General features: G+C 40.7%; 2 protein-coding genes across 2 annotated transcripts in view; both read right to left on the reverse strand.

The window, feature by feature from the left end:
• Positions 1-4,573, reverse strand: part of camk2d1 (calcium/calmodulin-dependent protein kinase (CaM kinase) II delta 1) — a 79,254-nt gene extending 74,681 nt beyond the window's left edge. Inside the window, exons 1-2 of the mRNA XM_054601155.1 lie at positions 4,284-4,573; positions 2,964-3,058 (exon numbers count right to left, since the gene is read on the reverse strand). Coding sequence (XP_054457130.1) covers positions 2,964-3,058; positions 4,284-4,345 — 157 coding nt within the window. The 5' untranslated portion in view covers positions 4,346-4,573. The remainder of the gene's footprint in view (positions 1-2,963; positions 3,059-4,283) is intronic.
• Positions 4,574-14,510: 9,937 nt separating this feature from the next.
• Positions 14,511-26,504, reverse strand: arsj (arylsulfatase family, member J). Its single transcript, XM_054601598.1, has 2 exons — positions 25,884-26,504; positions 14,511-16,470 (listed from the first exon to the last, which is right to left on the reverse strand). Exons 1-2 carry the CDS (start codon positions 26,195-26,197, stop codon positions 15,075-15,077), a joined length of 1,710 nt encoding a protein of 569 aa, XP_054457573.1. The 5' UTR covers positions 26,198-26,504; the 3' UTR covers positions 14,511-15,074.
• Positions 26,505-27,339: the final 835 nt, after the last annotated feature.

The following is a 27,339-nucleotide window of genomic DNA, read 5'->3' on the forward strand; positions in this document are numbered from 1 at the left end:
CTCCATATCAATGGCCCACTTCCAGATTCCCCTGGGGTGGGGGGGGGCTGATCTTCTCCTATAAAATATTCTGACACTATACTTCAAGTGATGGCATGTCAGACACTAAGATGTACAACAAATGTGCCAAAGTAGATGAACCTGCACTGCCGATGAAGATGTGATTATAACCGTGTGTACTTTCAGAAAGCAGAGATCGCCATGTTACACTTAAACAAAAAAACCTTTCTGATGTTATACTTTAAAAGTTAAGCTGTAAAAGGGATGCTGGATAGCCCCTTGGAAGTGCACGGCACCGGAAAGCACTGCCTTCGGTGTGAAGCCAAAGTTTACAGCCACATAAAGCCTCTCCTATTAAACAGAGTTTCCTGTTTAGGATTTCTCATCACGCAGCAGCAGCGTTGGAGCCAGTCTGGGGTTTCCCCTCATCGAACGTGACCTTCAGTTCAGCCTGCTTCAGTGTCTGTCAGCCGCTCGAACAGGAAACTTCTGGATCTGGCTGTGCTGTCTGAGTACGTTTAAAGTTTTGTGATTTGACTTCATTACCGACGGTGAGCTGTAGTTGTGCCCGAAGTCTTGTTTTGTCCACAGCACAAAGACATTCCATATACTATGGACACAAGCCAAATTGGACACAATCTGGATTTGTACTCTCACACTATATGTAAATGGTTTCCAGCACAGCCCTAACTCACTCATTACAGAGATCAGAGAGCACAGTTAAGTTCCCAAAAAAACAACAAACCATCATGACCCAAGTAACAATAGGCATCATCGATCAGAATCAACTTTATTTGTATACAAGTATGAGTTCACATACAAGGAATATGACTCAGTTATTCACCATCTCTCACGCAGAATTACAAATAACAGCTAGGGACAAGAAGAACAAAGCTGGACATACGAAGATAAAGAACAGACAGGACTGTTATGAATACAAATAGCGTAAAATACAAGTAAATATTATATAAATATATATATATAAAAAGCACAAATGACCAACAATACATTTTGAGAAAAAATATTTTAAGTCAAGTGTACTGTATGCTGGAACTGTACATTGCGACGTTCCTGATGATTTTTACTGCCATTTCCACATCACCTTATCTTTTCTTAAATAAGTAAACCAGACTTTTAAAAGAGATATATATTTGATAAAAAAACAACTTTGCCTCATGCACGTGTTGTTGAAAAAATATACACATGGTAAATATTTTATAAATGAGGCCAAATAAATTCATTAAGAATGAGTTACCGGACTATCAAACACAATGTATGCTAACATTTCATATCAGACTCAGTGTTATAGGTAGAACACAATTATCAGAACAATACCAACATTCAGGCTCCCTCATGTGACTTTATTAAGTGACTCGAATAGAAATCTCCTGTGACCCAGTCTTTGGGAATGACTGACCTACACCACGTTATTTGGAGGTAAAACAGAGTGAGTGCAACTGAAATGCTGCTAATAATCCCTCTGTTATGAGGGAAACTGAGAATGCGCGATAACTAGATTAATACAGATACAGGTCTGTAAACTGTGATGAATGTGGCTCTGCCTTCGTTTTGTCTTCCAAATAGGTTTATCCAACCAAAGGCTTATGTTTAAATGGACAATGTTAATCTTAACAATAAGAGTGACTGCCAAAAGTATAAAAATAAGACCTGATTTATAATAAATCAGGATTTTTCTTTGAATGCACCTCTGTTGATTGAGAGACTAGAAGTTCCACTGGATAAACACACAAATAACAGAGTCCTAAATACATTTCTTCCTTGTGCTTCCTGAAAAGTTGGATTTCACCTTGTACAAACACCTGAGCAGCGATGCTTACGACAATCTCATTCTCTCACGTGCTCACACACACACACACACACACACACACACACACACACACACACACGCACACACACGCACACACACACACACACACATTCCATTTCACTATCGTTTTCCCCTTCAGGTGAGAGGCTCAGCGAAGGCATTCAGCCGATGCAATCGGAGCATGGAATAAATCATGGACTCCTTTTTTGTAAACATCTGCCCTCCTCCCTTTCACCTTCCCATCTTTAACCATGTTGGTGGAAAAAGAAAGATTTAGGGATCTTTCACAGAACTGTCGAGGGATAGGAAAAGGATGTTCTCTCTTTACTGTTTTGTTCCATCATTTGTATCATCTCTTTTTTAAAACCAAATGCACACCAATGCACTCCCCCGTTTTGTTTTTCTTAACGCGGCTGTCCCTGCTGCAAGGAAACCCCCTGCTCCCCCAAGAGACGCACCATCTGCTGCCGCTGTGCAATCGCTCACCATCACTGTGTGCCTTTCCAGGCCTATCTCCTATTGTTTGTGCTCAGATAATGATGGAGAGGATGAAGAAGGTGAGGAGAGGAAAGTAAAATAATCTATGCCTCTGCTTCCTGGACAGACGCTCCATTTAAAAAGTTTTTGAAAGGGGTCATTGGGAGGAGAGAACAAGATAAGAGAGGATTTTCTCAATTCTGCCACAATGTTGCCTTCACTGTCTTGTGTTTTTCTTGTGAAAGACAGCGCAGTGAGTCATACACAGCTCATCAGAAATCAGCAGCCATGGTTTGATATCAGAGAACGAGTTACAAAAGGAGCTGCTGGCCTCCTTCCTTCCAAAAATGGAAAGCATAAAAGCGAAAGTGAGTTTTAAAGCCAACAGGAGGAAGATGTGGTTAGCTGCTACCATTTGTAACCTAACCAGCTCCTGCTACCATAGACACGAGCAGGAGTCGACTGGCGGCGGCTGGAGAAAACATGTACAGTTAATAGGAAAAGAAAAAAGAAAAGAGGAAGTTGGTTTGAAGGGTGACATGACAAAAAAAAAGGAGCATTTTTAAGCAAAGATATGTCCCAGTGTGACCTGCTGCTACCCCCCCAGAGTTAACCGCATGACGTCATAAGGCCACACCACAGGGCAGCATGTACTCACCCCTGGCCGACAACTTCTTGGTATTGATTATTTTGGCAGCATATTCCTGCCCAGTGGAAATCTTCATGCAGCGCCTCACCACAGAGAAAGCTCCCCTACAGAGGAGCACAGCCACACGTTTACACTTTAACACAGACAACAGCATTACATTGTGACCTCTTGGATTAGAAGAGCTGTTTTAGTGTACAGAGTTGTGTTTTGGTCTGCCTCCTAACATTTTATTACTTTCTTGATGTATTTGTTGTACACTTAACTGGGGCTGCTCTAACCTGCAGCAACTTCACTTTAAAAACGACACGATTTAAGCTGAAGCCAGGTCAAAAAGTAAAGCCACGCCCTCCTAAATCTACCTAAACACCTGGTTTACCTGTGTAAACACGCCTAATGTGGACGTGCACCGTTAAGCTAAGTTTAGATTTTAGAGTCGTTTACATTGTAGGAGAAACAAATGTCTATGTGTTTTAACTGTGCTGTTGTGTTGTGTTGTGTGTGTGACACCACATGAATGCCACTGAGGAATTTCAACCCTTCGCTGTTAGCAAAACATTAAGGGCGGAAACAATCACAGCCCGAATTTCTGAGAAGACCTCCCGATTCCTCCAGACTGGAGGCAGCCGCCGGAGGCTCGTTTAAAGCGCGCTTCCTTCCACTATACAACGGGCTGACTCCACCAACACCGAGCTCCATCCACATTTCTGCTCGTTTTACTGACCTGGCCTCGTCGCCAGGGGTTACAGCCTGTTGGATCATGGTTCAAGATTAGTGATAAATGACGACGCGTAGCCGTATATTCTGCGTGATTTTCTAAAAAAAATCACCCGGCGGTGTTTTTAATACATTAATCTAAATTGAATACAAATTAAATCAATAAAAAGACAACTTTTTTCAGCTGGATGTCGACCCCCCAGGCACCATCCAGACAATCTGACAATCCGAATACATTTATCGCCGATGGGCGTTAACGAGCAGCGACAACAAACGATTCAAAAAAGTTGAGGTAAACATGGGGACATGGGAAGTATTAACCTGCGACATCGGGGTTCAATTCGAAAAACTTTATTTTACGTTCGCGCTATTCGTTCGATAACAAAGATGTCGTTGCTAGTAAATCGAGATTAAATTTTTAATTTGGATTGGACACTGGATTTGGCGTGTTGTTGTCCTGCTGCAACGAGCTGACCGAACAAATCAAGGTAGGGACAGGTGACGTTAGGCGGTGGCTTCGCTGAATCCACACACGGGCAGTAGAAACACAGATAAATGAAGCTTAACTTAAATTTATTTATTAAAAAAAATATGCATAAAATGAGAAGAACTTACTTCCCCAGCTCCTCGTACAGCTGGTACTCATCGGTAAACCTGGTGCAGGTCGTTGAAGCCATGATAAGGTGAGCGGAGACCAACTTGGGAAAGTGAATGCCTTTTTAATTCGCTTAAATTCACTCCACTAATACTCTCCAAGTGCCACTTGTCGGCTTTCCGCGGAGAAAGTAAAAAACAAACGTCGGGAATGTTTCGGAATGACTCGTGAACGCGGCTCGGCTCTTTCCGACTCCTGGTCGCTGATCCCGGTTACTCCTGGAGCTGACAGAGACGTCGGGACCTGCTGTTGTGTTTCAACAATGATTAGTTGGCCGCCGTCAAGACATACTTCATATACAATGTCTGTCATCCCGTGGTGTCTTTTCAAAATAAGACCTCAATTTGCACATTTTAAGGGTCTCGCTCTGAATGTAATTGTATTTGGGAGATATTTAACGGAAAGCTGGCGGTATATAGACAATGGTTATTCTTGTTTTTTTCGGTCATTCTAAACCCAATTTAGATTTGATGAGCTTTCAATATGCTAGTTCCTCTTTTCATTTCGATATAATTAGTTTATATCGTCCTTTTTTAGTGTTTTTGTAAAGCCCAATGTATTGTTAACAATATATAGAAGTTCGAGATCTTTTATTCAAAGTCAAACATTTTGAGGAAATGCATGCGCTCTTTATTCCTTTTTATTAATTTTACACCTGTCGAGGTAGAAAAATATTGAAAAGCATTTTAAAAAGGCAGAAGACGAATTATTTTTAATCAATAGGTTTAGTAAAAATGTTGAAATTCGCTTTATTAGTTACGTACATTGAACTTAGATAACACAGATTATATGTATTTGTATTTGATTCAATTAGATTTTTAATCATGTAATTTATCTCGTAGCTGATCGCTGAATGGCCAACTGTAATCTTTATTTTGGAGGTAACATAACTTAACATCCGTTTTTTTCTTGGTCTGCTGTATCTAACTTGATCAAACTGATTTTCGTTTCAGTGCTTCCTTGTTGAAAATGTTACACAAGGGCTCCATCTCGAGGCAGCTCGGTTGACCTTCTACCACACATCTGCTGTGGGGAATCGGATCTGTTTTTTATAATTTAATAACCCAGAAAGCATTGCAATATGTGGCATCAAAGTGCACTCTGATCCTCTGCTCTCTCCTTTTCTGCAACAGGTTCATTGACTGTGAGTTTCTACAGTTTCCATTTAGCTTTGTAACTGAGATATTCCACCAGTGGCAATGATATAATTTAATGGAGGTCCACATTGTCTCAATAAATTGGACTTTAGAAGAACTATAACATAAACTGTCTCGAGTTAAAACATATTCAGATCAGAATTACATGTAAAATGAAGTAGATTATGGAGAGAACTCCATACTGCAAACTCATTCTGTTTTAGAGCTGCTCACATGTGGGAAAGAATAAATGATTTGTAAGGCAGAAAGATTTTGGAAAACTACACAAAATAAAGTATTACATTTTTTAAATCTATTATATCATTGCATGGAAATAAACACTTACACTAACATAGAGACTGTAATTTCAGATTTATTGAGGCACTATATATGTTGATTTAGTTTACTGTGTGGGCCCACACAGCTGCCATTAAAGCAATGTTAGCAGAGGATGGTTTCAAACCACTGACCTCTTGAGCCTATTAACTGTTGACCTACAATCTTAAAACCATGATTCCAATGGACAACATATTGATATCTTATGAAAGATAAGACCCTGACGAGCGCAGATATGTACTTTTTATGTTTGTTGTTTTAAAAAATATGAGCTTCAGAGCAGATTAGAAAATTGTAACTCTCTGCTTTCTTTGAGAAATTGACGTGAGATTTAACATGGAGTCTAATGAAGCAGTCGGTTGGAGTTCAATTTGCTTTCAGGCACATGGAGTCAAATGTGTAAGACTGTTGGATTCCATAGTGTTATGGCTGCGACTAGGACAAGTTTATCTACAATATGATCCAAAAAATGATGCCTGAAGAGTGAAAATTGTGGGAATTCTGGCAACTTTAAAATATTTTTTTCACAAGATTTTGAAGCTCCTCTCACTCTAGCGATGACATCTAGCGATGACTCTAGGTCTGAACATTCCATCCAATACACACCCATTATAAAATCTGAAACAGGCTTAAATTTTCCTGAAACTTAAACTCTGATATCATGAAATCTGTGCTAGCTATCAAAATGCCCATTTGGCCAAATATAGTCCAGAGTTTTGTTAACGTTTTAAACCGCGAATAATTTTTCCTCGTTAAAGTATGGCAATTCAGTCTGGGCCCAAAGTTGAGTGTTTTTTAACTCACTCTACGCTCTGACTACGTCAGTGCTTGGGCCCTAATATGAAACATTACAGTTTCAAGAGGGCCTTCGCAAACCAACGATTTCGGTGCTCGGGCCCTAATTACTGGCTGCATGTTATTAGAGAAAAAACATCTACAAAGCAGAGGGGAGGCGTAATATTTATTTTCATCATTACAGCTGACATGGGCACAACAATCTACTGTCCAGTTTATTTTCTCCCTTTTTTTGCCATGTAATGATTTTTTTTCCTCATTTAATTTGGGAAGTTGGTCATCTGAAATGTTTCAGTCCTTAAGATAAAAAAAGGTTGAGAATCCCTGTGCAAAAGGATTCATCAAGGAATCTGCTGGACTGCTTTTTGGTACACAACAGCAGGTCAACTAAACTACAGCTCTGGAATTCAGGCCGTGGCAGATTAATAAGGAGAGAAAATCTGGTGAAAGAAAATAAATAATTTAATTGTGTTAAATTATGATTTAACACAATACCTTCTTGAGTAAAAACAGAAATCATGGTCTTACTCTGTCATTGATGTGAGGCCATGAAGAGTCAGAAAAGTGTCACCCTGAATCTGTGTTGGCTGCATCCTTCAGAAGAAGTGCTACACAGCAGCATGCATAGGAGGCTTTGGAATGGACCAAACCTTACTTACCCGCTATGACTCAGTCTGAAAGGATCAAACATGCTTGATTTTGTTCTTGTAAATAGCAGTTCGGCATATAAAAGGTAAATGCTTCTTTACTTTATTTGTATGTTTAATTTATAAGCAGCGATGTTAAGTCTACATGTAGTTAATGGATTAAAACGTGCAAACCCACATCAGCGAAGGATATCAATATGAATAAAATATGAAGAGTGTAGAAAAAAAGTATAGAACATAAATGGGTTAACTGCAAAAAAAATCTCATTCTTCTCAATTAATTTAGTTTTTAACAAAGTCCCTTTTCTTATAGCAAATGTTTTTTTGAGGCATTTATTTGGTTTGCACTGGTAGACTTTTTCATGTTTTCTGTAAGACTCAATTTAGACAAAATAATTTGATGAACTCAAGACTTCTTTGCAGAGTAAAACATTTTTTAAATGATGATGATGATCACCATAAAACGTAACAGTCAGCAACATAATGTTGCGAGTTATACATAGATAGCCAAAACCCTTCAATCATGATAGACATAGCTTTAAAGCATAAACATACTTTCCAAGTTTTGTAAGAAATGACACAGTTAAAGTACAAATTTACTGCATGACATCCATCCAACAACAAAGAACAACAGCATACGCAAAAGGGTGAGGATAAACATTTCCTCCCTCCGCTCACAGGTGCTCTCATATTCCTCCACCGTGGAGTCAGATACATACTGTACAGTACAGCGGAATATTTTTCCTCACTTAGTCTTGGCGTGAGCTGCAGACGGCATGTGGAGTGGAGACGATCCAACATTCCCATCTAGTGGTGGGTTGATGTGAAGACCGAGAAGGAGAGGGAGCTTTCACAGCTGCAGTGAAACTCCTCTCACGCATACTGACGTTATATAACACACAGCTCCAGTTTGAAATGTGTTTTTTTGAAGGTCAATAATGACAGTGATATTGATGTCTGTTTTTAACACGTTGTTTTGGTTCCTTACTCAGGAACCTGATATTAGTTTTTAAAGAGCAATATTTCTGGACTGATACATTTCTTCCCCAAATTGCTTTTTGTAGCTTTTTTTTTGCCCCACTTATATTTAAAAGTAGTAGAAAAGAATAAAACACTTTATTTGGATAGATTGTTTCATCAGCGTATCAGTTGAGTTTCAACAATTCAACTGTTTCAGATCATATATCGAGTATATGTGACAATTCATTAAAATATTCCCAGAATAATATTGTGACCGATATTTTGGGTTCCAGTAGATTAATGAGCAATAATTGGTAATAATATCATTATTTTCATACTTTTGCCAAGTATTATGATACCACTGCACTAATTGAACTGTGAACAAGCCAACAGTTTATTCAGACTCTGTAGTGAATGCTCATGTTGCCATTGGTGATGCTGTTTCCTAAGATCTCAGCAATAGAGTTGTGCAGGAATGAGTCCTTAAACCTGGAAATGAGTCAGCATTTCCAGTTCTCTCGTGTGGAGAACAATGGGTTTTGTGAATGGGTTTTTGGTTAGATGCCTGTGGTTTACACAAGCTAAAGAGATTTTGACTTTATATTCTATGACATGAATTAACACAGTAAATGCCCCCCACTCATGAATTTAGAAGCTTTTAGATCTGTCTAGAGCTTATTTTCTGCAAAAATGCAAAATCCAATGAAAAAATCCCATTGACTTTTTGTCCTCTGAGGCAAATTTGTAATTTGTGATTTTGGGCTATACAAAATAAACTGAATTGAATCTAATTTAATCACCATTTACTCCATTCCTAAATATCTCCATTCTCTTCTGGTCGGCTTAGACTGAAAGCAAAGCTAAGCTTAGGAGCAACATAATAGCAATCTACATCAGTGGAAAGACACAAACAGAGAATTGGCTTTAGGCGCTGTGAACTGAGGTGAAAAGGTTGTGGTGAATTTGTGGTGAATAAACATGGACTAAATAAAGAGTCCAGAGGTTAAACACAAGATTAACGTGATAAAGCAAACCCAGCTAAACAACAGCATTGTTGATAGTTCCTCATATTTACTAACTTGTGTGGTGTTAGATAAAAATGTTGCAAAAAAATTATCAAAGAGAAAATTCAAAAACAACACACACACACACACACACACACACACACACACACACACACACACACACACACACACACACACACACACACACACACACACACACACACACACACACACACACACACACACACACACACACACACACACACCTTCCACATTCCTCCAGGAGGAAATAAATGGAAAGGTGATCCGGAGGCTCAAGTCATTAAACTAGAATCCAGTATTGTCCATCCTTGAATTGCTCCTGATTCTCCTCACACACCAGGTTAAAAGTCCTGCAGCTGAAATACATCCATCATTTTTTTTCTCCATTACTGGCAGAGTGAAGAAGAAGGAAGAGGTTTGGAGGACCGGCCAGCACAGCAAACAGCTGAGAGGTCTGCATGACGCCATGTGTGAGGAATCAGGAAGAGGACCTCCCGGCCCTCACAGTGAAGATCTTTGGAGGGCTGCCATGTCATTCCCCTCCTCCTTTTCCTCTTACTTCATTTTCACTGGTTTCATTCTATTGTCTTCTTCTGCCTTTTTTTTATTCCACATCTTATCATCTTATCAGTTTGATCTGAAATGACTATTATTTTGTTGTTGAGACTTGTTTATTACATCGTTGCGTGATTACTATCAGCGTTAATATGTTTCTACTCATAAATGATACCTGTAGTAATAATAAAAATAATTAATCATATGTAGTATTAAGTGCTTTTGAGTATTTCAGGCCACATACAGGCGGCTCTACTTTATTGGTAACAGTAGAAGAAGTTTGAAAACTTGGGTCCCACTTCCCTCTCAGTATGTACTGAGATGTGAGAACATGGTGCCATTTTTTAACAATCAGACTATCGGACAAGTGATGAGTTAGGGTGGGATTATTTGGGAATCAGTTCTAAATAGAAATAGAAGTTTGTAGAGTGTCAACCCATTCCATCCTCTCCTTACTTCACTGAGATGCAAAATGAAACATAACTTGCAGTGCAGCTTAATGGTCTTGATCCACTTCACAGTGGTGTTTTAAAGATAACATATTTTTAAAAAGCTGCGTTAACTTCATGTTACAGTCTACTGCCTGTGTAACTAATAAAATCCCTACTGCAATGTCTGATAGCACATAAATGAAAATATTTGCATATTCATAGATTCTTTCAATGAGGGCGAGGGATCATTGAACTTTTCGGTAGAAAAAAGAAACATATAAGACACAAACACTTTTTTAAAGCAGATTATTTTTTGTGTCTTGAGAGGATCTGATATGTTTTTTCCTTTGTAACATTTTCCCCAAGTTTTCCAGAGCTTCGTTCTACAACCTTTTTTGCCTCGTGAAGTTCTTCATAAGAGATTGTAGATAAATATACTTGATTAAAGCAGCAAAAAAGTGCATGTCTGAGTGTTCTGTATATTGTTCTTATTCCTGCACATGTCTGCCTTGAGCTATGTGTGCGCTTACCTGTATGTTGCTTTAATTCAGTAGTGTATTGAAAGAGCACTAGAGTTTAGGCATCAATCAATCACGCTCCGGTGACGTGACCCGCGTTTTAAAACCGGGCTGAAGAGGAGGTGAAGGTCCAGCTGTGCTACATCAACTCCAACTGAATCTGACAAACGGGCCTCTACTTCCCCCCGAGGCAGAGACACGGGCGGGGGGTCAACAGAGCTTACCCCTAGCTCTGTTGACCTGGCAGCTGATTACATGAGGCTAAATTCTATCCAATATGACTGCTATTGTTTCTTTGTCAACAATAATTTCACTTTATTTGTGTCTTGTGTCTTATCTATATCGTTAGGACCGTCATTTCTATGGTGACATCACTGAAAAGATGTCAGATGGGGTAAGAAACAAATAATAAGTCATCATTTTGTGTAATTAACCGAATGCACTTTCTTTCCCAAAGTGATATGAAAAGAAAAGACCAGTATGAATCTCAGCTAGAGCCAGTACACAGTTCCCCTAGCTTAGCACAAAGACTGGTAGCAGGTGGGAAGAGATAGCCTGGCCTTCCCAGAAAAAAAACTCCTAACCAACACCAGTAAAGCTCACTGATGAACACAGTGGATCTAGTGTTTTATCTGCACACAGACACTACATCCACACTTATAAGGATTTTTATCGTTTAAAACATGGGGTTTTAAAACGAAAAACGATCTCCATCCACACATGCGTTTCAGCATCGTTGACGAAATGATTTCCTTCCAGCAACGAATATCACATGAATATTCACGTACACTGAGCATGCGGGTGAGGTGTAAACAGGAAGTAGATTGGTTGCTTATTACAGAAAAAAACCCCAAGAATTTTACCTTTAGACGCAGATACTTGTCCCAGGGTTAAACCAGATCACAGCTGATTAAAAGAGAAGGAAAATAACCGTAACATTCAGGTGACCAAAAAACACAACTCCAAAGGAATGCTAATGTTGCTCCATGACTGCTGGAAGTGAAATATAGATATAATTTGTTTGCTTACGTACGAGCTGTCACAAAAAAATTATTGTGCAGCGTTGACAACAAAAATAAATGTCTGTTTAAGAAAACATTGCTCCCTCAGATTGCTGTTCACATATGACTATCTGTAATTCTGATTTAATCATAGGCTGCTGGCTGTCAACAACACTATTTAAAGTGATCTGAATGTAGCTGTGATAAATATCCTGATATCACTGAGTGGCTGCATCCTTTACAGATCTCTGTCCCCTCACCTCACTGTGTTTGTGTGTAAGGTCCAGGCCTTCCTTGCTCACTGACATAAAAAACCCGAACAGGTCTGAACTTGAGCAAAACCTTCAGAAGACCTCCGCTGAACAAAGCAGGGAGCAAAGGAAGAGAGGCGGAGAATAAAAAGAGCATCGACAAAGCATCACCAGAATAATGACAAGGATTAAAAGAAAAGGAAACGGTCTAAATGGCTGAAAGGGAAAGGAGATGAGAAGATGAAAACAGGCAATTACATAACAAGCTTAATGAAAGGTAGAACAAATATTAAGATATTAAGGGAGTGGTCCCGGGGAAAACTAAATGGGGCCTTATGCCATAAAGTAGATGAAGCGGGAGTGCTGGAGTTCTGTTGGAGGCCAGAGAAGTTACAGTTGCGCATGGGTTGAAATTGCTCATTACAGGAAATCCCCATGTCTGGAGAGAGACTGCCAGCCAAGAGAGTGTCCATCAAGCTGTTGTCTTCTCTCACACACTGAATGGGCTTCAATAAATGTCAGCATGGCTCTTACTAATGTAGGTGGATCTGTAATTACGATACTACAGAATGTACTTTCATTTGAACTCCTACATGCTTCTGACAGGAATAGGAAGTATCATCTTTATCATTTTGGCACAATATTTGCAAATGTTTATAGGCCACTTCCCAGGCAGGACTTCCTACGACGTCATTGTCAAACATGAGAGCAGCTTCTTTTGGTTGTACATCCACTAGAAAAAGAAAACCTCACATACCTCTTACAATTGGAATGTCACACTTTTGCCAAGTAGCTGGAAAGCACAGCCCCACCAGTGTGTAACGCTCTGAGAGCATGCACCGCAAGCATTAAATGTGCTTTGGCATTTTTGGGTGGTGTTCACAAGATTATTTCATGGATTCTGTATAATTCTGATTATCTTTGGCAACAGCTGCTCGATATGTGTGTCGTTTAATGTCACGTGACTTTTGGAGAGATGCTATTTAGTTAGCTCTTGGCAGCTCTTGGCAGCGAGGTGGTCGGCTCTTTCCAGTTGGCTGCACTTAATTCGGCTTATTTGCACCTTGATCATGCAAGAACCTAAACTACATGTTTCACACGGTGCCACAAGTGAGGGAAAAACAACACAATCCAGCAAAATCATACTGCCGCACTTCACCTTGATCAAAGCTTTCTAACTCTGCCATCCATTAGGTTTATTTTCTCATATCATTCCCAATGAGCACCAATGAGCATTCTTAGTCTTAGGCGATAGGATGAGGGAGGTTGATGTATTGCTTCACAGTTCAGTTACAGGGAAAAAAATACCCTTTCCTTTTTCCCACAAGAGGGATGCTAATGCCCATAACTGAAAGCAAATGTGAATTCCCAGAGAATCCAGGGTTTAACTGTTCCTCTGGCCCATGGGGGAGGAAATTCAGCACCATGCAACGAAATAAGAATCTGATCTTTGTTAATGCTCAGCTGTAGCTCATGATATGACATCCCTCGTGTTTTACGGTCAAGTGTGGAGACGAGCTTAGGCTGGTAAATGCTGGTTCCCATGGGTACCTAGCCTGTGAACACAAATCAATGCAAAGCAGCTGAGGAAAAACAGTATGATTAACCCAAACATACTTCACCTGCTTTGGATTAACAGAGGTTGAGGAACAAAGGTCTCATCTTCATATCAGCATAAACTGTTGACACCAATGGCGCAGTGAAAGTTTAGTCAGTGCCTGAATGGGCTGAGGTCATAACTTCGCTACAAGTACAGTGAAGAGGCAGGGGGATCCAAGTTAGCGTGAATGGGAGGGATGTGCAGTGCAGCGAGGGGAAAGCCCCTCTCTCTGAAGCTCCTGTTGTTTCATGTGTTCAGAATCATTTCAAGTTTTCAGATTGTACCCGAGCCGCAGACTTGCATTGTCCTCGAAAGCTGATTGGTTAGCTAATTAAAAAGACATATACACAAGCTAGGGAATCTTATAAAAACAGAACAGAACATATAACATCTTAGGCCACTATAAATCTTACAGGGTACAGAACATTTAGAAGTAATTTAGTGTCATTAAAATAGCTAATTGGCCTGTAAAGTACACCAAAGCATCTACTTGCAAAACTCATGAAGTCATACATCAACAATTTAAAGTTGCGAGTTTGGGGACTTTACATGGGTGCTAAGCAACACATGCTGCATATGAGAAATTTAGTTTTACAGATTGTAAGTTATGTTCACTCCATGTGAATAGCTCCATTTTTCTTTTTTTCCTGTTTTTCTTGTAGAGTACAAAATGACTGATGAGGCAGCCATTTTTAGGTCTCTATCACCAGTCCAATCCTATTTTACTGTATTTCCATGAATAAATGTACTTAGTGGCCACGTGTCAGCTTCAAAATATGAAATAGATATTACGACTTTCCAGTTACAAAAGTACTTTCTGTCATCAGAATACATGAAATCTGGCTTTAATAAAATGCAAACCAGACTGCGCTTGAAAGATTGCTGGAAACAGAGAGCTTTGTGTCTGGGGCTTTTATTTTGTTAGCTTGTCTTACATTCGGGTTGGCCTGGTGCCAGACCAGACACCATATAAAAGGAAACAAAATCTACTATTCTAAAGTTTAGATGGACTGTGCTTATAAAACGAGCATACATCAACTCACATCACATAAATCCATCATCCATTTACTGCGTCATTGCAATCAACAACATAATAGAACTATTAATTTCTCTGTCACCAAAATTTATGGCAAGTGTCAAGGAAGATTTATTTTCTACACTAAGTGAAACATGAATCTACAGAACAATCCAAAGGTGACAACAGTTCAAGCATGCAACACAATCTAGAAAAAGTAACATTCTTCAAACGCCCCTAACATTAACATGAGGTCTTAGTTGTGTCTGGGCATAACAACAGTGTTTGAATTAGAGGATCTTTTTCTTTATCTTGAGGCATTTCACAAGGTCCATTGTTTTTCATACAGTATATAGTGGAGTCAAGTTAAAACTAACTGGAGTCAGAACGTCTAAGAGGACAATCCTGAAACAGGAAGTGTCAATCCCTGAGAAAAGTCTTTCACAAACTGGGTAGGCTACTATTCTACCTTCCTTTTCAGCTTTCTATTCTTTGATTTCTTTTTCCACCTTCTTTTTCCGAGATGGTTGGTGAACAAGTTATTGTATCTCTCATCCTCCTCTTGCTCCTCCCTGGTGTCTTTGTACCAGGGTCCCCACACGCCCCCGTTGTACTGAGGGTTGGAGCGCAGGTCTTTAGCCGGGTAACGTACCGGCACTGCCGTCTTGTTGTACTGCGCTAGCCGTATTAGCATCTTCTTTACTATGTGAGGGTAGCGCTGTGACAAGTCCACTCTCTCATAAGGGTCGGCTGTGATGTTGAATAGCCAGATGGACTTACCCCGGTCCCAATGGACACGCTCATTATGCCAGCGGTTGGTAAGCCGCTGGTTAGAGAAGGTCTGCGGGGGCACCCAGTCGCTGTAGCCGGGAACACCCGTCAAGAGCTTCCAGTGGCCCACCCGGAGCGCAGCCCGGATGGCAGTGTTCCATAAGCCATACCCAGCCTTCCACGAACCATTCTTGGCTTTGATGTAGATTGGGTCAATGTTGTGAAGAATATCCTGGCGAGGAGATGGGCGGCCTTCACTGATAGCCTCCCAGACATCATACCCGTCCAGGTTTAGGTCTTCATCTAAAGTCCCTTCACCCAGGGTCACCAGTGTAGGGAACCAATCAGTGATGTGGACCAAAGATCGACATTTCGTCCCTTTGTTTACCAACAGGGGACTGTGAACAAAGCCCACCGCCCGAATCCCCCCTTCCCAGTAGGTGGCTTTACTCCCCCTTAAGGGCCAGTTGCTTCCACCTGCTAACGGCTGGCCCCCATTATCTGAGGAGTACACTATAACTGTGTTGTCATAATAACCGTAGTGTTTAAGCGCTAACGTAAGGTTGTGGATAGCTTCGTCCAGGCAGGACACCATGGCGGCATATTTCCGACGATGCAAATTTGGAATGCCCTTGTAGCGCTCGAGGTAGCGGGCAGGAACCTGCAGCGGGGAATGAACCGCCTGATAGGCTAAGTAGAGAAACAAGGGTTGTCTGCGAGGGTGGTGATTGGCTAGGATGCTGATAGCCTTTCGAGTTAACATCACGGTTGAGTACAAGCCGCGGTCCTGTTCCCAAGCTGCCTCTTCCCCTTCATACAAATCATACCCACACATACCAGGCCCTTCACATTTATAGTGACTGTAGTAGTCCCCGCTTCCTAGCAGGGAGCCAAAGAAAGTGTCGAAACCGCGCTGGGTGGGCAGGCAGCCACGCTTGTAGAAGCCCAGGTGCCACTTGCCCACCATGTGGGTGGAGTAGCCCGCTTGCTTGAGCTTCTGGGGCAGGGTGACATTTTCCAGGGGCAGGCAGTTTGGCTGGGTAGCTCGAATGATGGAGTGCTGAAGGCCCGTGTGGATCTGATACCTGCAAAATAAAAACAAATATCAGCCCGTCAGAGACATTAACAGATTTAAGGAAATTTGCAAATACTGTGCTGATGAAAATCTGGTAGGAAATGCCTGAAAATGTTTTTTAATTATTCTTAGAAAATTCTTTGTTTGAAACAATTATGCTACTCAAAACGGAAAAAGGACTGTATTAGCTAGCTATTAGGCAATAAATTAATTTGCAGTAACAGAGTAGAGCACTAAGCTATGAGGATTCAGTCAGCCATGACATTACAGCTGATAACATCCAAAAAGCCTTCCTCTATATCTTTTCCTAAAACTTTCATTAGTTGTAAAATTAGCTCATAAACTGCTCAATACAGTGTAATAGGGCCTGCTGCAAGCTACTTTCACTGCAAATGTAAACTGTAATGTGCTTTTTATCCAAAATGTGGGTTATTTATTCAACTTTTATTACAATTTAGCATACCATGGATACATAAACATATATCTGCAGGCATACAATATAATTGTTAAAAAAGTCTAACTCAGATAAAACTCTCTCAACACCTTGCAGTTTAACAATTGCGAACGTCACCAATAACAAGCTTACGAAAAAATATCTAAAGTGAAGTAAAACTTGATAAGCCTGACAAAACCAACACAGTGATTACAGTGTTATATATAGTAAAATATTACCTCGAAAGAAAATATATGCTAGATCTCTACTCAAATGAGGGCAGTGTATTACTTAATGCTTCTTTAACAAAATCAAGATTGCTTCCTGAGTAGAGCTGAGTATTCAACATCAATGTTTTTTGTGTACTGACACAGTGTCATCTCCTACAAATGGGTTTGTAGAGATGACACTAAATGCTTTGTCAGAGTTTAGGGCTGGTTCGATCAATTATCTCAATGATCTACTATTTTAGCATAAAATAGCAGATCAGATAGCAGATCTAGATCAAAAAGAAACTTTGGTAGCACTTCCTATATTGTCTAAAATGCAAATTAAACATACTTATAATGCATGATAATCTGCCTATCGCACTGTTTGCTATAAGCACTCATAAATATCCATAACGCTTTAAAACTAAACAACACTATAACACATTATGAAGCATTTTGTAATGACTTATAAGGTCAAGTTTTATTATACTTCATAATAGCTGGTCAAGGATCATAGTTTATTATTATTCCCATTGTTGTAATACATATATTATCTTTTTATAATGCATTATAATCACTGTTACAATGCAATATAATGTGATTGTAAGTTACTGTAAGTGGTCATTGGTTGCTTAAATTAAAGTGAAAAAATATATATTTAAATCTATTCAAGAACAACACACAAAACCTTGTAAATAGTTTATTCTGAGGTTAGTGGTGTGCAGTCAAGCTGTCACCATGGAACGGGAGTTAAAATAAGTTTCGGTTCCAGAGAGGAGGATTCAGTTGGCTGAGAACCAGAAGGTGGTCAAGCCTAGCAAACCGCTATGCTCCTTGAGAATGCAAAAGTCCCTCAATGGTTACACCACTGTAGGGTATCTGCAACATACCATACATAGCGATAAACACGTGATATATAACTCAAATCCTATTCACCAAAACAATAGTTCACTCTACACATATCTACATAATAGCACAGACTGCAACTGCAAACACATACACACTACCCTGCATGTAGCACAGCCAGCTAGGCGAACATATTGTATTTCTGCAAGCTTATAGATGCCTCTGTTTCAGTTTAATGAAGTTTACTTAACTTTGGCACGATGTAGGGAGTTCTGTGATAACATCATACTTACGTCAAAGTACATCATCAGCAAAAATTTGGGCTATAAAAATTGTGGCAACACCCTGGCTTTGGTGTCACCATCTAAACGTTGAAATCTGCATGTTTTTCAATGAATGTCTTGAACTGCTTAATTGGTTTCTCTCCCAAAGAAACTCACTTTAAGCAGTTGACACAACACTAATCTGTCAGGAGGATGGTGAACAAGTTCTGTTTAACTGCATTAGGATCATTGAGCACACAAATGTGTGTGCATGAGCAAATCCACACAATAGTACAGCATAAGGACTTTGGTATTAGTAAAGGTGCCGATCTAGAATTGTGGGGCCGACCAACGATAGCTGGGTCTGGCAACAATGGCCTACCAGTCCTTGTCCGTACCTTTTATACAGAACAGCAAGATGGAATAACGGCGCAACAGTCCTGCCCTGAACAGGCTGTGGTAAAGGGGCTTCAGAGACACAACTCACAGTTATGGTCAAACCAACGTAGGAACACATAGAGATATTGTCTCATTCATATTGCGTCATCTGATCGCCCTGTATAAAGGCCACCAATCAAACTATTGGCCACTAAATATTGGTGGCTGATTAATCTGAGCACCATTAGTGTTCATTAGCTGGAGCTTGTTTCTTACTCAAAAACTGTGACTACCAAAAAACATTAACCTCTAGGGCCAGTTGTGCATATGCTCAATTCCCCATACAAAAAAAACAGATATTATGGAAATGTGAAAATCTCACACATACTTAAATTAAGCCTGCACACAGTTTTCTAGAGCAATCCAAGTGTGGTTTGGTAAAGGGAAATAAAGTGAGAGAATCTTGTATTAAATTAATCTAAGTTTATACTGAGTGTATGATTTGTTTTTGTTTAAATTCTGTCCTTAGTGCTATGGCTGATTATGTATCTCCTACTATTGGATGGATTGACATTCATGGTGCCCAGAGGATGAATCCTAATGACTTTGGTGAGTCCTTTTACCATCTGCTTTTGATGACTTTAACGTTTCCTTTTTGCCCTGTTCTTTTTATGTATAACAAAAAGCACTCCGCAAACTGCACTCCATATGATTGCTACCTTTCAGAAATTTGATGATGACGATGTCCAAGACTGAGCTATCACTACCCATGGTTGTGCAGGTGTGATGAATTGATGGACTGTGGATGTTTTGAATAGCCACAATCATACTTAATGGCACAGGTAACAATGGCAAACTCTGCATCTGGCAAAGTAAATGAACTAACAGCCAATGTACTGACTGTACCGCTGTGAGCTGTAGCTAGGCAGCAATGCACTGTGTTGAGTGTCTGTACATGCAATTGTGTCACAGCTCAGCCCTTACCACCTCAACACACCAATTTCTTTGGTAAGAACCCTGACCATTGACCCAGCTCTTCATGGTCTCAATTCCAGCTGCAGTTGTAGGACACATTCTGGAGGAACCTGTTGGCACAGCTGTTGGTTCTCTGGGGAGAATTATACTGTCTGTTCGGCACTGTGCTTTTGCTTATGCCTCCAAATATTTTGGAAATCAAGTTAGTAAACAAATGTTTACAACTTGGCAACAATAATTCCCACAGATTTCAAAGCTGGTTCCCAGGACCTTTAAAATATTCAACTACTCAGGATAATAATACGGCCCAATTCCGAATTTGATACCTCTATTCCTTGCCTTGTCATTGAGGTCAGGTTGGTGAATTCAAAATACGACCACAAAGGCCCTGGTGGGATCCAAGAGAGAGTCTTGGTTTCATATGGCGATGATTTCTTGTCACTTGGTGGTCTAGACAGGGTGAGCTTTGAAAACCAGCTACAGACATGCACACCGGGGGATAGAGGAGGCATTGTTGGTCTGTCATAGTCGACGAGATTTCAATGCAATGAACAAAGAAAGGATTGGGAGTGGAGGAAAGAAGTGAAGACAACGTGTTTGTGGGTAAGACAACAACATCCACAACAATAAATCAACCAAGCCTGGCATGGGAATGTGTTTCTTTGGGAAAAAAGACATACAAAAAATGTTTTACACCACTATCTTGAAAACTACACATAATATATAATTAACTTAATGAAGAGCGAGCACTTGTAAAACCATTCCTTCTCCAGACTTTCAAGAAGAATAGCACATGGGGAACTTAAGGCTTGTTACTAGCCAATATGTCTATAAAATGATTTTTGGATGTGATATGCTCCATTATCCTCAAGCACCTTTTGTATTTTTTCCAATTCTTCCCGTCAATCAATGTATTTCTATTTGTCAAGCAACAGTATAAAGAAAATAGGCCTTGCAGAAAAGAACGGATGAAACAAACCACAAAGTGAAAATAATGGAGACCACATAAATGTTCAAATACATGAAGACATGAATGTGTGTGTGTGTGTGTGTGTGTGTGTGTGTGTGTGTGTGTGTGTGTGTGTGTGTGTGTGTGTGTGTGTGTGTGTGTGTGTGTGTGTGTGTGTGTGTGTGTCTGTGTGTCTGTGTGTGTGTGCATGTTTAAGATTTGACCCCTTACGAGCCCCAACCCCTGCTTTTGCAGCTCCTGCAGGTTTGGTGGTGTTCACATACCAGAAGGTTACAGCCGTGTAATGAGAATGTCATGCTAAGTGCAGCCTGTGATTCCTCCACAAATCAGTCAAGCCAGGCTGAGGTCTTGACCAAGAATGGTAAAAGGTGGAACGCAAAGACTTTCAAAGTATCCCTGTGTTGTTTTTCTTTGACATACGATGGGGTTCACAGGGGAACTAGCTCTTGACTTCGTTTTGGGGCACCTGAAGGACAGTTCTAGGTCTTTAGTATTTATGAGGCCTTAAAATAATGACTGCAGTAACTACTACCCTCTGGGGATCTTTCCTCCTGCCCAGCAGTCCTTGCACTTGTCCAATGTGACTGATTTATGGGTTCTTTTAAAATAAGGCAGGGCATGAGTAGGAAGCCACAGTATCTCTGCATCCTTTATTCAGCACAGATTCAAGCCACGTATAGGCAGACAAATATTTCCTCTAGTTTAGCGACTCCATTACCCATCTTATCATACTAAAGAGTGCTGTTGTAAAAACCTTAGTTAAATGCTGCTGTAATCACAATATCTTTCTGTTTTTTTTACACAAACACTGAGCCACAAGGTCAAAAAATCACACGTGGCATTAAATTGGAATCACCGAATGCCAGCAAACGCTCAAGGCCCACAAGACAAGTGCACTGGCTACCTCACAGGCCTCTGAGGTTTTGGAGGTTCCCAAGCAGACCTGCTAGCCAGGCTGGGGCCTTCTCTTGTATTCCTGCTCCACGTCCACCTCACATATGCTTCAAATAAGCAGCCTCAACTCTGCGCTTTGCATTTAATCAAAGTCAGCCCCAGAGCAGTTCGTCTTACTTAGCTCTTCCTTTCAGCAGACTCATTTACTTTCTTGCTATCTCTATGGGGACTATGAAGGCAAGATTAAGAAAATGTGTACGGTACAGTCTGCATTGTCTGTAAATGGAAATGTTAAACCAGCTTTAATTTGCTGGTATTTACTACAATCTTACCTGCAGGTGGAAAGCTGACCAAGAGTCAAGAAAACAAATGGAAGGGGTTAGAGATTCAGCGACTGATACAAAGAGCTGAAAGGTGTGTTTATCATGTATGTAGTCCACATGCTGGATTTGTCTAGACAGGTATGTTGACATGGCTCTTTGGCACCTGAACATTCATCTTTGACACTCTCAAAGCACGTTTACTTAATTACAAAGGACCTGAAATAAGTGGAAAGGCTTCAGAAATATTGGTTCATCATGTCAAGAATACATTCCTAAAACATATTTAACATTTTTCAATTTTAGGGGCTGCCAGGAGGAGCAACCTCTGCCCTTGCCTTAGGGAATCCGTTCTCTTGATCTGTAAAGATCAGTGGGAGCACGATGGGGTTGAAGAGCACAACTCTGGATTTGAAGGAAAGATCTGGTTTTAATCATCTAATCTCATCAGTGCAGCTTAAATAATACCAGAAAGGTTGAATTTTTTCAACCTTTCCCCAGGGGGCGGCCAACAAGGAAATATGTGATCAAGCTGCTGTTACTTGAAGGTTAAAGTGCTTTGCTCAGTTCCAACAGCAGCTGTACACATCTTCTATTAATATGCCAGTTCCCAAAGGAACTCTATCCCTTTTTAATATGGACCCAATTTTTTTTTTCACACATGGTTTACTTCTGGGTTTAACTTAGCTGAGTTTCAAAAGCATTTAAATGTCAACATTCAAAAGTGAAACAGTGGTTAACTAGACATTAAAATAAACAATGGTTTGACCTGTCAACAAACCAGCAGTTCTCAACCAGCTGTGATAAATCTAAGGGGGTGTGAAAGCTGTCAATCAAACCCTGGTGTGGACCAAACAACCGAACAGAGACAGCCTGAAAAGGTGGGTCTCGGTCTGCTCCAAGCGGACTCGTGCGATTCTTTTGTGATGTGAAAACAAATGAAACCAATCAAAGGGTTTAATGATAGCAGATATAGGATTTTAGCATGATTTCAAATGCTAATCTACTAATAAACCCATCTGCTGAACCTTAAAACTGTTCAGGGAGCGATCTTATTAAGCTGTATTTAGGGATATGTATATAAGCATGTCAGTGCAGGTTTATCCCTGGTTAAAAGGCCAAATCACCAGTGATCACCTTATGCGCATGTCCATGCACTCCCCAACGTTTGCACTATGCATTCGCACCAGTCATCTTGGAGCGGGCAAAGGGGCTTTTCTGCAGACCTGGATTGCATGTTATTCATCATAACATGCAATCCATTTAGAGTCTAATTATACTAATAATGCTTATAATCACTTATTCATCAAAGGCCATAAATATACACAGAAGAATCATAGTGCGGCATAAACTTCTGTCAGTAACCGGAATTTGATTTCATGTGAGTCCTGATGATGCAATAGTGATTCAGGAAGACAATCGCCAAAACTGTCCAATCAACGAGTCACCTGTCAGTCTGTATAAGTTCATGTTTACTCCTCTCGTTTTTTTTATTTAAGAAGTCTGTGTGACGTAGAACTGGACCAGAACTAAAATGAAACAATGTATAATAATTTCCCTTGGTCCGGGCCATAGACCATATATAAGAAGTGGACAAAGTCATCGGTTTGTGGACTGTTGTTTTGAAGCCTTGGGTTCCTCAATTTGGCCCACGCAATCTTGGATTACGGCCGTTGCCATTTTGGCTGTTCAACCAATGAACGGAAGTGACCATACGCCGGGGACCATAAAATGGACCATAATTTACTAAATGCTGTTCTATATAATTAGACTTATTTTTGCAACCAGAGGAGACGGCCCCTGCTGGTCAGTAGAGATACTGCAAGTTTAAGACACTTGCGCATGGGCTTCACTCTTTAGAACCGGAGGTTGCCGCCTGGTGTGAACCAAATGAACCCAACAAAAGGTGTGAAAGCACCCTTACCATCAAACAACACCAAGGGAGGCCCTCTGCAATACACGCAAGAAGGTGTCAGCATCAGTGTCGTCCCTGAATAAAACATATTGGTTGATGCCTAGTCGTGACTGTAGATTTATATTTAACCTGTTGTAAACACTAAATAGCCACTATCCTGTGTTCTCTCTGTGAAACGAGGGCTTGGAGGTGTCCGATTGAAAAAACAATGTAGGCCCATTAACGACTAGTTTTTGTATGTGGAAACTGTAGTTTTCACATAGAGTAGTTTTTATGTAATACAGCTCAAGTCATAATGTGTGAGTTGTATAATTTGGTCCCAGGATGTTTATCTTGACTGTGCAGACCCTTGAGTGTATTTACTCATTTATATGGGCATCTGTCCATTAAGGTGACGTTTGGGAAGGACACAGAGCGAATGGTCAGTAGCAAATACCTTCGAAAAGAAGAAGTATAGAAGAAGAGAGAAAGTCATGCAGCTGGGTTCATATACAGGTGGTTGCCACGGTAACCTGTTTAAACAGCCTGTCAAAACTTAATCAGGCTCTCATGACGCGCTTATGTTTTGGATCCAATCCTTTACTCAGTCATATTTGCCTTGACAAGTATACGAGAGTGTGCCAGAAAGACTTTCAGAAACTTTGCTCTCAGAGCTTCAGTAAGTGTCCAGCTGACATAGACAGCTGATGTTTCAATGTTTTCACTCAAACTCAACCACACACACTGCTCCGCAATCATCCGTTCAACAATACGAGCATTGAAACATAATTACATCTACAGCCATACATCCACATGGATGTTAGCTGAGTCTTTTGCTCCACTCAGAGATTGGAGCTCTTACAGAAGAGAGCGGTGGGGGAGAAAGAGGAGAAAGAGGAGGTGGCTGCATTTTTCTCATTAAGCTTCTCGGACACCTGCCAAAAAAACGCAGTGCCCAGCAAGCCTCCGCCTTTTTTGGAACAGCTGGTGGAGGCAGTGGAGGAGAAGCCCTGCGGATCTGCTTGTACAAAGAGGGGAACTGCTGATGTGAAACAGACTTTAAGCAAACTACAAAGCCGGACCACAGGTCACCCCCGTGATACTGTACACCCTCTAATATCTCTTTACAGCTTAATGCTGCACCCCACTAAAATCACCTAGTGGTTGCTAAGGAAACACTTCTGCTCCTTCATTTGGAAACACTAGAAGATCAGTTTGAAAAAAGACTTAACTCAAGGTCGACTAACTTACTTTTTGTGGAACAGAGGTTTTCAAAGTTTGAGACTGTGAGCCCCTAACAGAGAATCGAGACAACCGCGCCCCGTGTCATCTAGTAGATACATTGATAACAGGACGAGATGCTTCAGGATCCGTCTGATACAGCTCAGCACGTGATTGATTAACCGATCACATGTATGTTCACTAGTTAAGCCAAATCAATCCTGAGCAGCAAATTGCAACGTTGGGGGATAAAGATTCCCCTCTGAGTTTTTACAAGTTGGGAAAGTTAAGCCAAGTGGAGACAGCTGTCTATCCTGGGGGAACCCTGCTCTGATGGTACAACGTTATCACAACTAATAGAATTAATAGTCTGAGCCATAAATCCAGGTTGTAATAAACCATGATTTTTCCTTTGACTGTGGACAGACAGGGATTAATAACACTGGATGAAATGAGAAAAAACTCTCAGGAAGCATCCGTCCATTCATCCTTTATCTGTAGCTGCTTATGCCAGTTGACATTGTGTGAGGTGTTATTTCATTATTGCAATATTTCATTCTTAGATGTCTTATTTCTAATTTATTTAACCATAAAAACAAAAATACTGAAATGCACCTGTGTATTTTGTTTGCATCCAGCTGATGAGGTTTAAAAAAAAATGAGTATAAAAATGTTATGGTCAACCTCAACTATGTGGTCATCACACTTCCATGCACCATTCACATTGTACTGACATCAGCAGAGAGATCTCATCAAACCATGTCAGAACTGTGTCGTCTACCTCAAAGGAAAATATTTGGAATATACAATTAAATTCTTATTATCACATGATTATAACATGATAGGGAATGGACCCATCAGAGTGATGTACTCATTCAGCTGACTATGGGGTTTCCAGGCTTTTCCAAGACCCCCTGACAGATGAATGGCACACTGAATGGACTCCATTAATCAGTTACTCCATAACTCCATAAAGATGGGCCGTTACAGGACCAGAAATAGGGAACTATGGCGCTATACCTGCCGGTCATGAGTTGGCTCCTGGACGGGCTGCAGAGCGGCTGCACATAATAATTCTCCAGTTTGACTCCCTGCGCCGCCAGCCGGTCCAGCGTCGGGGTTTTGATCTCGGAGCCGTGGTAGCCGACATCCCGGAAGCCTTGATCATCCACCAGGATGAACACAATGTGCGGCTGAGAGCTCGGTTTGTCAAACTTGTTCCCTCGGTTGCGCTGCAGCTCCGCGTCCCAGTTGTCCCAGGACATCTGAACGCTCCACGTCTGTGAAACGATGAAGCTGAGGAATAAACTAACCGGGACCCACAAGATGAACATGTTTCAGCCAGATTCGGAACTCAAGGCGCGGTTAATGCTGGTCATTGGGACGGTGTGCGCGGGCGGTGAAGTGTTGCACATGTTCGTGGGGGAACAGCAGCACTTGGAAATCGGGCTTGCATCGTGTTCAGTCCTTCTCTCCGGTCCACTGACAGCTCCGCGGTTTGTGGAAAAAAAAAAAATCGGAGGCGTCTATGAATCCAAGTAGAAACCAAATACACGTCCTGAACAGTTGCTGTTAGAGTCTCTAAACACACTGCATGTTGCAAAACTGTAGCATAAAACCACTGTTAGGTTAGTCTCTCATTACCCCGGTGTGTAGTTTTTGTCAAAAGACGCACCTAAGTTTCAAAGTAGCAGCCAACACTGAAGCAGCCGGAGTGGTGCGTTCACGGTAGATGTCCTGCATCCTGTCACACGGCGCTCCTTCCGAGCTGAGAGCACGCTGAGGAGTGAAGACTCACACTGGATGTCTTTCTGAGGAGGCAGGTCCATGTGGACGTCCTGCGCTCACTGCAGCTCCCAGCAACCACCATGGGAGCACTCCACTGTGTCACGTTGCGTTCACGGAGCAGCTGGAAAAATTCTTCCTCCAGGGTTTAGTTGGAGGTGAGGCTGCACACAGATGGATGGACATTTTTATTAATGCGTGGTTGATGATTTTTTTTTTTACAGTAAAAATCATGCTTCAATATAAAAAAAAAAAAAACTGTTACTCACAACTACTACTGTCCCTTCCTGTTATATAAAATTCTTACATACAAAGTTACTTTTACCATTTTGTTAGTTTTTTAATGTGAGTAATTTTTTCCAACATGAACAAGAACATTGACGGCAGCAACAGATCAAGTGTGCAGTGTACTCAAATCTCATGAGTTTTCATTGTAGCTCCTTGGTGAGTTGAGCATTTTGTTTTTCTTTTCTGGATTTACGCTTGTGGAACCAGGCTTCTGATTCATTTGTTGGCCCTGGAGAAAAGGCACATAAATTACTAAAACAGAGAGGAGAGATATATATTTCACATCCTCCTAGTTGCAATAAAGGTACACCGGGGATGAGTGGCATGTAGAGGTAAGGTTGCAAGGACAACCATTCTGCAAACATTGCATTTAATAAATTCATACATCAAATTTTTTAAATAA

Source organism: Anoplopoma fimbria, chromosome 7, assembly GCF_027596085.1.
Source record: "Anoplopoma fimbria isolate UVic2021 breed Golden Eagle Sablefish chromosome 7, Afim_UVic_2022, whole genome shotgun sequence".
In the NCBI taxonomy this organism is placed as follows: Eukaryota; Metazoa; Chordata; class Actinopteri; order Perciformes; family Anoplopomatidae; genus Anoplopoma; species Anoplopoma fimbria.